Source organism: Lycorma delicatula, chromosome 3, assembly GCF_047948215.1.
Source record: "Lycorma delicatula isolate Av1 chromosome 3, ASM4794821v1, whole genome shotgun sequence".
NCBI classification, from domain to species: domain Eukaryota; kingdom Metazoa; phylum Arthropoda; class Insecta; order Hemiptera; family Fulgoridae; genus Lycorma; species Lycorma delicatula.
Genome location: NC_134457.1, coordinates 68,205,652 through 68,218,425, shown reverse-complemented (window position 1 = coordinate 68,218,425; position 12,774 = coordinate 68,205,652). Strand labels below are relative to the sequence as shown.

Below are 12,774 nucleotides of genomic sequence, written 5' to 3'. Positions count from 1 at the left end.
AGTTATTGATTTTATGAATGATGATAATTTTAAGTTCGGTGAATATTTAATTACAATTGGAATCTTAGAAACTAAGATGTATCTCCAATAGTGTGATGGTATCACAATTCATGCCACATTGTAGAGTAGTATTGTGGAAATTACAGAAGAAGAAGTAACAATAAATACCATTGGTTGAAGCTGTGTTTCATTAAACAGATTTGTAAAAATCATCAAAGTTAAACACAGCTAGTTTCATCATTCCCATAGCTGTCGATCTACTTAAAGTACATGTCTAATAAACTATTATTAAGGATCTAAAAACATTTTATCTATAATGTTGTATTATACATTGAGTGTACTGCATACAGTGATATACGTATTAGAGAATTGGTCAATTTGATAATGAACATTTTTTAATCCCTTAGATGTATATTTTTCTTACAAAATCAATCCCTTAACTAATAGAGAAAGTAATAAAGGTTATAAATAAGATATTAATTGTGAAAGTACATTGCATTTCATAATAGGTAAGTTAAGTCTAAGTTTTAAGGGTTCCAGTTTGTCATTTTACTTAGAAATATTTTTCATTGTTTAAAGTAAATGATTCTCAAACATTCATACTTGGTTCAGTGATAAGGAGAAATTCAAAAAACAAAACAAATTTTTAGAATTTCCCAATTATAATGAAAAAGTGTGATAATTTTCTTTCCTGTGGCAATTTACATCTAATTTATAATCTGAAGAACATAATCAGAATAACCCAGTAAGTTCGCTTAATTAAAATGATATATTTTAATATTGAGCTCATTAACCAGTATAGTACTCATATTTATAAAACATTTGCTGTAAATGAAAAATAAGGTGTAATATATGTTATCTGTTTTATGATATACTATTTTACAAAGTTTTTGTAATTTATTCTAATAACAACAATAATTCTATTGACCTCTGTGGAATGGAAGCATCGTCTTTCATTCAGGAGGTTATGGATTCAAATCCTGATCAGGCTTGCCACTCTTCATACATTACAACAATTCATCTGTCATCATTAATGAACTATAATTTGGGTGTACTGTTAGCAGTTTTGATGAAGAAATAAATAACTGAAAATGTGGAGCAATACATAATCAGCCTCTCTTTTATATGAAGAAATGCACTATAAAGCTAACTATCCTTTATTAATCTGAAGTTGTTTTTTTTTTTTTTTAACTACCTTATTCTAACCATTATATGTTATAGGAAGTGAAAAGATCATTATGGAGGACAGTTAGTGTGGAACCAGTTATGTTCATGTACATGTTTGCTTTCATGTTAACAACTGTTGTAGAAGAATCTTTTTTTGTCAATAAAGCATGCCGAATTAATTTAGGATTACCAGCAAACATCTGTGATAATATAAATTATGAAAATAATACGGAAACCAAAAAGAAAGTTCAGGTATGATTATTGAATAAGTATATATTTTAAATGCATCCTAAAGCAAAATATTTTGATAAATAAATTAAAAATGAACCTTTTAAGGTTAACTGTGTTTTTTATATTTTCCATCATGTAGCTTTTATAATCACACTACTACTGCTGCTTCTTCATATTTTAAATAACATTTTTAATTATTTTTTTTTTTTTTTTTTAATATTAAAAATTATAAATTGGAATTATAGAAAATGCTTCCAATTATAGAAAAAACTTAATAGCTTTTCACTCGAGTGTAATTTGAACTGTTTTAATAAAATAATTTTTTTTTTAAATTTATATCATTTAAAAATAAGTTTTATTTTTAAGTTAGATTTGACTGAAAAAGTAATACAGCTTTTTTGATATTTTTAATTTATAATTTTTGACATATAAAACAAAATCATGTCAGTATTTGATAAGATCACTTAAGTAATACAGTACCCTATGAAAGTGTTTTGATAAAGAACATTAAAATTATAATCAGTATTGTAAGGATAAGTAAACTTGTTTATTTATAATATGATTATTTAGTTTAATTTTGTTGTAGTTTTACAACAAATAATTTTGTTAATGAAGAATTTATCTGTATATTTTCCATGTACTATAAATAAATTTTACTTGTTTTTTTGGCAATCAGTAGCAGGAATCCAACATAGAGTAAGTATATTGCTATTACTTCATTAATCCAGGGAATTAATAAAATGTATACATTTACTAGTAGTTGCTGAAATTTACTTTGAATGGTTTATTAATGTAATTGGTTAAGCTCTCTATTACTATTGTATTATGGTATTTGATTCTCTGTTGAGGTATCTACGATGAAAGTAAATATTTTTCTCAGAAGAGAACAATTTTTTTATTATAGACATGATTTTGAGATGAGTGTATCACAAAGTTCTCCTGGGACTTTCATAACCTATTATACTTATGAAAATAATGGGAAAAGTTCAAATGAACATGTTCTAAAATGCTTTGTTTTACGGCTACTGAAAGATTTTGCTTGGATTTCAGCTACCCTGGTGAAATGAAGTTGTATTGTTATTTCAATAAACATTCTATTCACTGATTTTGATACAAATTTAAATATAGTAGAAATTGTAAAAGGGTGTGAAAGTGAAAAATTAAATATTTTGGAAAAATATACGTACAAGTATAGACAGAAGTGTAATTTGATTAATGTGCAGGTAGAATTTGATAATGAATTTCTTATAAAAACTGGCTTGTGTATATATATATATATATATATATATATATATATAAAAGAGCTAAACACTATTTCAAAGATCAAATTCCAGAAGTGTTCCCCCAGGAATTAAAAAAAGCACTGGTGTAAGTGTATAATGTCTAATGGGGACTATTTTGAAGGGGATAACATTAATGTAGTTGAATAAATAAATTTATAAAAAAATTATATAAATAAATTTATATTTTTGCTTCCAAAAAACAGAAATTCTCGTTACTTTTTGAATACATCTCATATATATATATATATATATATATATATATATACATACACATTTTAGTCAGATTAACAACATATACAGGAACTACAGTTAAGGAAATATTTATGCAGATAAAGAACAAAGACAAGGATATTACAAAAAAAAAACGCATGTTACGTGCATGAAATTTTCAAAAAGATTCATATGTGTTTTATAATAAATTTTATAAAACTAACTTTCTTCATTACTTGACAGAAAAATTATTACATACTATGTGTTTTTTCATCACCCAAGAAAACAAAATAAATCATTCATTATTAACTCAACATCCTGAAAGAACATGACCCTACAATTACTTTAATTTGTTTAAAAAAACAAACACATTACAGGAATTAATAGAATGTAGGACACATATTTTGACTATAAATTGAATACTTTTTCTAATTGGCATACAAGAGACTGACCACCAGCCCACCATCAAGGTAATTTAAGGAACTTTATAATATTAATAAAGAAAATAAATAAAAACCTGGTAATGAAAAAAAAAGAACAAAGTGACTAGTTTTTATCACATGTATTTTCATGGGTAACATAACAGATATCAAATTAAAACACATTTTATCATTTTATTTTCCATAAAGAACTGTTATTTTATTGAAATTATTGAATACCTTTAATAATTGATATTGAGATTGCAAGATTGGTGATAAGGTTGTTTTTAATCATAGGTAAAAATATATGTAATCAAAAATCTTGAAAATTGAATATAAAGTATATGATTTATCTTAAATTACCCGAAAAGAAACATAATTAACACTGAAAAAGCACCTGAATTAAATATGTATGATATAAAAGTAAATATAAAATACTCATGATCAAAATAATGAAAATCAATTTTAAAACAAAGCCCATTTATATCTGCCAGAATAAATTTTATTTCAACTAATTGTCAAAACTAATTGAAATTCAAATATATTAGATTGAAACAAATGATTTTTGATAAATATTATAAAACGTTTTCTTAAACAAAAAAAGTGTACAGATCAGTTAAAAAATAAACAGCAAATATTTTCATTAATGTTCACTGCAATTCTATTGTTCTTTCATTCCTAGAACCCAATAATTTTGTAATTTAAAAAAGAACTTGTGGTAGCAGCAGAACTTAAAAATGAAAATTACAATTTACAATCTGCATCTTTTTTTATATACTATCACAAAAATGCTATAATTTATTCACTTATATAAAGAAAGGTATGTCAATATAGTAAATAGCCTATTAAATAAAACCTAGCCTATTAAATTAGACGTCATAATATACTATTTATATCTCATTAAATTAACAATGAAAGTAAAAAAAAACTGTAAACATGTTTACATATTAATTAAAAATAAGCAATTCTAAATATTCTATTGAATTATTAAATAACAATTGCAAAGTGATTAAGTAGATTATTGAGTAAAATGAAATGATTTAAAACTTTAATTCATTTACTTTAAAAACATTATCATAAAATATACTAATCAAGTTAATTATTACATTAAATAACATAATCATTAATATTTTGTCACAAGAAACTAAAAAGTCTGTAAACAAATTACAATTTTCTATATTGCTTATGATAAAACTTCTTCATTATTCTTTATAAATTTTACATTAGTTTCTCATGTTTTTGTATTCATAAAAAAAGTTTTTTTGTCTTCAGTCTTTTGACTGGTTTGATGCAGCTCTCCAAGATTCCCTATCTAGTGCTAGTCGTTTATTTCGGTATACCCTACATCCTACATCCCTAACTTGTTTTACATATTCCAAATGTTGCCAGCCTGCACAACGTTTTCCTTCTACCTTACCCTCTAATATTAAAGCGACTAATCCAGGATGCCTTAATATGTGGCCTGTCTCTTCTTTTAATTATATTTTTCCAAATGCTTCTTTCTTCATTGATTTACCGCAACACTACTTCATTTATCAGTTTATCCACCCACCTGATTTTTAACATTCTCCTATAACACCACATTTCAAAAGTTTTTAATCTTTTCTTCTCAGGTCCTCTGATTGTCCAAGTTTCACTTACATATAAAACGACACTCCAAACATATACTTTCAAAAATCATTTCGTGGCATTTAAATTAATTTTTGATGTAAACAAATTATATTTGTGACTGAAAGCTCGTTTCACCTGTGCTATTCGGCATTTTATATCGCTCCTGCTTCGTCCATCTTTAGTAATTCTACTTCCCAAATAACTTCCATAATCTTTTCTCTTCCTATTTTCACATTCAGTGGTCCATCTTCTTTATTTGTACTACATTTCATTACTTTTGTTTTGTTCTTGTTTATTTTCATGCGGTAGTTCTTGCGTAGGACTTCATCCATGCCGTTAACATCATTAACTGTTAGTTCTATGTAAAGATTAAAAAGTAACGGGGATAGGAAACATCCTTGTCAGACTCCCTTTCTTATTACGGCCTCTTTCTTATGTTCTTCAATTATTACTGTTGCTGTTTGGTTCCTGTAAAGGTTAGCAATCGTTCTTCTATCTCTGTATTTGAACCCGAATTTTTTTAAAATGCTGAACATTTTATTCTAATCTACGTTATTGAATGCCTTTTGTAGGTTTATAAATACTAAGTATGTTGGTTTGTTTTTCTTTAATCTTCCTTCTACTATTAATCTGAGCCCTAAAATTGTTTCCCTTGTTCTTATACTTTTCCTGAAACCAAATTGGTCTTCTCCTAACAGTTCTTCCACTCTCCTTTCAATTCTGTACAGAATTCTAGTTAAGATTTTTGCTGCATAGCTAGTTAAGCTAATTGTTCTGTATTTTTCACATTTATCTGTTCCTGCTTTCTTTGGTATCATGATTATAACACTCTTTGAAGTCTGATGGAACTTTTTCATAAATACTACACACCAGTTTGTATAATCTATCAATTGCTTCTTCAGCTGCACTGTGCATTAATTCTACAGGTATTCCATCTATTCTAAGAGCCTTTTTGCCATTCAAATCTTTTAATGCTCTCTTAAATTCAGATCTCAGTATTGTTTCTCCCCTTTCATCCCCTTCGACTTCCTCTTCTTCCTCTATGACACCATTTTCTAATTCATTTCCTCCGTATTACTTTTCAATATATTCCACCCACCTATCGACTTTGCCTTTCGTATTATATATTGTTGTCCCATCTTTGTTTAACACATTATTAGATTTTAATTTATGTACCCAAAAGTATTTCTTAACTTATCTGTATGCTCAGTCTGTTTTACCAATGTTCATTTCTCTTTCCACTTTTCTTTAATCCACTCTTCTTTTGCTAGTTTGCACGTCCTGTTTATAGTATTTCTTAATTGTCTATAGTTCTTTTTACTCTATTCATCACTAGCATTCTTATTTTCTACGTTCATCCATCTTCTGCAATATGTAGTCTAAAAAACAAGGTTTTCTACAAGGTTTTCAATTCTCTTTGTTCCGCCTAAGTTCGCTTCTGCTGATTTAAGAATTTCCTTTTTAACATTCTCCCATTCTTCTTTTACATTTTCTAAATTATCTTTTTTACATAGACCTCTTGCGATGTCCTCCTTAAAAATCTTCTTTACCTTCTCTTGCTCAAGCTTCTCTAAATTCCACCGATTCATCTGACACCTTTTCTTCAGGGTTTAAACCCCCAATCTACATTTCATTAACACTAAATTATTGTCGCTATCAATGTCTGCTCCAGGGTAAGTTTTGCAGTTGACAAGTTGATTTAAAAAATCTCTGCGTAATCATGATATAATCTATCTGATACCTTGCAGTATCACCTGGCTTTTTCCATGTGTATATTCTTCTATTATGATTTTTAAAGTGGGTGTTAGCAATTACTAAATTATTTGTGCAAAACTCTGAAGTTGCTCCCCTCTTTCATTCCTTTTGCCCAGCACGTATTCACCCACTATCTTTCCTTCCTTGCCTTTTCCAATGCTTGCATTCCAATCTCCAACTATTATTAAATTTTCATCCTCTTTTATGTGTTTAATTGCTTTGTCAATTTCTTCGTATACGCACAATCTTCCTCATCATCATCATCATGGGTGCTTGTAAGCATATAGATGTTAACAATCGTCGGTTTAGGTTTCAATTTTATCTTAAAATGATTCTATCAGTATGCATTTTGAAATACTCTACTCTCTTCCCTATCTTCTTGTTCATTACGAAACCTACTCCTGCCCACCTAAAGAGTTAATTATTCTAAAATTACCTGACCAAAAGTCGTTCTCCTCCTCCCACCGAACCTCATTAATTTGTACTATATCTGTATTTATCCTATCCATTTCTCTCTTTAAATTTTCTAACCTATCAACCTTTTTTATACTTCTAACATTCCATGCTCCTAATCGTAGAATGCTATTTTTTAATTTTCTGGTGACCTCTTCCTTAGTAGTCCCCACCCAGAGATCCAAATGGGGGACTAGTTTACTTCCGGAATATTTTACCAAGGAAGGCGCCTCCATCTTTGTTATATAAAAATGCAGAGAGCTACATTTTGTTGGAAAAAAGCAGCTGTAGTTTTCCGTTGCTTTCAGCTGCGCAGTACTCAAGAGGATTGACTGATGTTGATATGGCCGTTTACTTTGTATCAATGAGCACTGAAGCCCCCTACCATCGGCAAGGTGTCATGATTCATATAGGGAGCATAAAAAAGTAAATAAATAAAAAAGAAATAAGAACTATTATTAATGAATTATAGAAATAAGAATTTTTATTAAGAATTATAGAAGTAAAGTAATAAAAAAGAAAGTTTGGATCAGAGAAGTGGATTTGAGAAATGGGATTGAACTAGGCATATATCAGTTCATAAAATATGCTTGTATTTTAACAATAACAAACAAAATTTATTTATTTTATTAATCTTGGGACAGTAGTGTTGGACATTGAGAAGTGGTGGGAGAACTCATAATAAGGTTTGGTTATAACCAATCATTAAATCAGTCATGTTTAGCACTTGTGAGCAAGATCGCCTTTGCTCTGCCAGTCAGTCGTCCTCAGTGCTTTGCTTGTAACACGGCTCCGCACGGTAAGTGTATCATTATGTGCATTTACTATGTCTTATAGTTTAGTGAATTTTGTTACTAAATATCATTTATCCTATATATCAAGTATCTTCATTCTCATACCGATCCAAGGTATTATCCTACACAATTTCACTATCTCCAAATCAACATAAATTTTCTACCTAAGTGGTATCATCATATCATTCATTATATCCATCATTTCTATGGTCGTCTGGTTTCATTATTTCCTTAGATCCCTATCCACAAATAGAACAACAACAGTACTAATGTAGGCTGACCTAATTAAAAAAAAAAAACAAATACAATTCCTTAATGTATTCTAATAATTCTTTACATACTTACATTGACTTACATAATCATAAATAAAAAAAAACCCTGAAGCTATAATTTAATAATTTATTTTGAACAGATTTATATTTTAACATATTTGAAAATGCTCTTTGGTTAAGTCAACACTTCTTCAATGCTAATTGGTCTCTGGATCTTATCTATATGGAGAAGCAATTGTGCTTTTCTTTTAGCTCCAAAAACGTCTTATATTGTATAGAAAACCTAATACTTTTTTTGCTTAGAAACACCTCAATAGTTCAAAAGAAAACCAAGATAGATATTTTTCATTCACTATCTTTTATAAAAGCATGAAGTGGGCAACAAAAGTCACAAAATTTCATTAAAGATGCAAGCCACCTCATTCGCACTAAAAGATGAATAGATAGCATCCCAGCCTGTCTCCTTAAAAACATTGCACAGGCCAGTATAATTCCCTGTCTGAAAATCATATCTTTGATTCTTATTGGTGGACATAACTTGTTTGTTTGCAGCAACAAATACAAGGGGATCTTGATAAGCATCAGTGATTGTTAGTTTCTCTCTCCAAAACACATCAGTATTCGATAGGGCCAAATCCACCCTTCAAGATATTTAAATGTAATACAGAATATATTTAAATTAATATAATCTATATTTCTAATCTCCAAATACTGGATTACAAATTTATTCTATTAACTAATTGAAAGGTAAATTTTTAAGTACAGGCCTAACAGATAAAAAGAATAACAATTGCTGTTATTTTTTTCAAGTGGAGCTTTATTTATTAATCTCAAAAAATATTGTTTATATGTAGTGTACCGCTTCATAGCAGCCAAAGATGACAGTAGGAGAAGTAGAAAAAAGTATTGAGGCTTTTACAGTGTGGTATTAAAAGAACATCAAAATTAATTGGATTAAGGAATGAAACAAATAGGTTTTAAGGGAATTGGAAAAATGTTTTTAATATTAAGAGTTTAGTAAAATGAATTTTTTGTTCTTTTAATGGATGAAGAAATTTGATGGGCTGTATATAAGACACCCAGAGTTATTTAATTTAATTGTAGAAGAAAGGTTAAAAAATTAAAAAAAGGTTAAAAAATTATCCAGAAGAGAAAGGAAGAGAAATACATAAAATTGGTTAAATGACTAATGATAAAAAAAAAAGATTTATTTTTGTAATACCAGGTTATATAGTAACAGCACAGTGACATCATGTCAACAGCACTCTGCAAAGATGCCAAAGTATCTGTTCGCATTCTGGTGTGTAAGTGTAAATGCGCTGGTAAATGTGTAGTCTTGAACAGACTACTATTTATTTTTAACTAATGATTTTTAGTTGGTAATTACATAAAAAGAAAATGCTGCTACCTAAGAAAAATGCAGGAGTTTCAGAAATGAAATTCAGTACTTTGATTTAAAATAGTAAAATAAATTAAAAGTTATCAATTCACAGTTACCACATCCTTTCCTAATGTTAATATATAAAACCGTAATTGTTAAACCCACAAATCCAAACCATTTACTGATAATACCACTTAGATAACAACAATCATATACAAGAAAGGTATAGGAAATTGATATGATTTTAATTACAAACTAAAAAAAAAAAAAAGATAACGTAAAATACGATGAAAGACGAACACTCAGCATTTACTAAAACCAATTTTTAAAAAATTAAATTTCTGTTTCATAATCATACAATATTTACTTATATTTATATTGCACCAGTATGGTAAATGATTTATTTTTAACACATTCTAACAAGATTGATAACCAGATGAAAATTCTAGAACCCATTTTTCAAGTAGACCTCGCCTGAAAAAAAAATTATATATGTAGTGTTCTGGAAAATATTCACCAAACTTCAGGAACTGATTCAGAACACCAAAATGAGCAAAAAGGTTCACATCGACATAAGTCCAATTTTACTTTGTTTTCCTTTTGGACACCATTTTGTGATTTTCAACAAAAAGATTATTTCTAACGAAGACATAAACTTAAAAATTAAATTAACTTTTAATTAAATTTGGCAAATCCAAGATTAGTGCCTTATTCTACAAAATAAAAATTTTGAAAACATTACAATAAAAAATTTGAAAGATTTTTTAATTTTCAATATCTTTGCAATTATTTGTTTGATCAAATTTTTATTTATTACAAAATTTACTAAACATTTTATTTTGAATAAATGTCACCTCATTTGTAAAAATTTGTTAACAAACAATCGAGTTATTGCAGACAATTTACCTGGCACAGTATGCTTGTGCACCATAATGTAAGCTGATAATTTTTTGCCTGTTTTTATTTCCTCCACTAAATGTAATAAAAATTAATAATAAACAATAATAGTAAACTAATAAAAATTATCACCTTGCATTACGGTGCTGGGGTTAATCAAGTTGAATAAAACAAAGAAAACTTAGAAAAATTTGAATTTTATTTAGAAACAGTACATTACTAGACATTTGTCAGAAAAGTACTAATTTAATGTAAATGATAACCAGATTCTTTTTCATGATGTGAAGAATATGTTAAAAAATTTATTTTTAAAAATAAATTAAAAAACTGTAAATTACACAATAATTGTAAAATAAAAATAAATAAAAATGACTTGGGTAATAATTTTTATATTAATAACAGAAATATAATAGATTATTTGAAAAAATATTATTTCAAAGTTGGTATTAAAATAATAATGTGCAATACTGTATTAGTGTTTAAATCATTCTATAAGATTCATTAAGTATATTGGGTACTGTAAACTGTGCTGTCATTAGCGAAGGTTTTCTGTGAATTTTAGTTTAAACATCGGTTTGCCAGAAATAATGATGTACTTATTTATAACAGAGAAATACACTGATATGGTATTCATTTTGGGTACGTGCAATGATAATGGTAATGCTACAGCTGCTATAGTAGAATAAGAAATGTTTTCTGAATGCCAGGATTTCCAATTTTTGCAGGATCCCACATCTTCAATTATTAAATTCTATAATTATATTAAAACATATTTATTTATATTTTTGTTAGTATGTCAACATTTTTTTTTCTTTTTGATATATATATATATATATATATATATATTTTTTTTTTAAATCAATTTTTTTATTAACCATACTCCTCTGTACAAATACAATTAATTTATAATTAATAGATCAATGAAAGTACAGAATAACTGAAATAGGATGACTTACCTTATTTCATTACATAAGCAGAAACGTTTTCGTAAACTTAATTTGCATAATCAGTTACATTCTATTTAAACATATATTTAAAAAAATCATAAACTCACAATACTTATTATAAAATGTTAAATTTAAAAAAAAAAATAATTATATTTTATTAAAAACTTTTAAAATAAATTTAAATTTACTTTATCATACTTTAAAAGCTTACACAAAAATCTAAAAAAAGGTTTTATTAAAATAAAAACGTTTAATGTAAAGTCGAAAGTAAAGTAAGTCCCTCTATGAATCATGAGACATTGCTGCTGGTGAGGGGGCTTGAGTGCTCAGTAACACAGAATAGCTGGACCGAAGGTGCAACCATATCGTAGAGGTATCTGTTGAGAGCCAGACTAAGGAATGATTCCTGAAAGAGAGCAGCAGCTCTTTCAGTAGTTGTTACGAGTGTAGGTCAGGATGACTTAACAGCCATATCAACATCACTCAATCCTCTGAGTACTGTGCAGCTGAAAGAAGTGGAAAACTACACAGGTGCTTTTATTCTAAGAAAATGTAGCTCTCTGCATTTTTATATAACAAAGATGGAGGCGCCTTCCTTGGTAAAATATTCCGGAAGTAAACTAGTCCCCCATTTGGATCTCCGGGTGGGGACTACTAAGGAAGAGGTCACCAGAAAATTAAAAAATAGCATTCTACGATTAGGAGCATGGAATGTTAGAAGTGTAAAAAAGGTTGGTAAGTTAGAAAATTTAAAGAGGGAAATGGATAGGATAGATGTAGATGTAGTAGGAATTAGCGACGTTCGGTGGGAAGAGGAAAACGACATTTGATCGAGTGATTTTAGAATAATTAACTCACCTTCAAATAATGGGCAGGCAGGAGTAGGTTTTGTAATGAACAAGAAGATAGGGAAGAGAGTAGAGTATTTCAAAATGCATATTGATAGAATCATTGTAATATGGGTAAAATCGAAACCTAAACCAACAACAATTGTTAACGTCTACATGCCTACAATCACCCATGATGATGATGAAGTAGAGTGTGTGTATACGAAGAAATTGACAAAGCAATTAAACACAGAAAAAAGGATGAAAATTTAATAATAGTTGGAGATTGGAATGCAAGCATTGGAAAAGGCATGGAAGGAAATGTAGTGGGTGAATACGTGCTGGGCAAAAGGAATGAAAGAGGGGAGCAACTTTAGAGTTTTGCACAGATAATTTAGTAATTGCTAACACCCACTTTAAAAATCATAATAGAAGAATATACACATGGAAAAAGCCAGGTGATACTGCAAGGTATCAGATAGATTATATCATGATTACCCAGAGATTTTTTAAATCAACTTGTCAAC

At 28.3% G+C, this 12,774-nt stretch overlaps 1 protein-coding gene across 4 annotated transcripts in view; it reads left to right on the top strand.

The window, feature by feature from the left end:
* The window catches only part of LOC142321666 (putative peptidoglycan muropeptide transporter SLC46), a 68,378-nt gene that overhangs the window by 14,902 nt on the left and 40,702 nt on the right, over positions 1-12,774 (top strand). For all 4 annotated transcript variants that reach the window (XM_075359933.1, XM_075359932.1, XM_075359934.1 and 1 more), the window contains exon 2: positions 1,222-1,419. In XM_075359933.1, the coding sequence (XP_075216048.1) occupies positions 1,222-1,419 (198 nt within the window). The remainder of the gene's footprint in view (positions 1-1,221; positions 1,420-12,774) is intronic.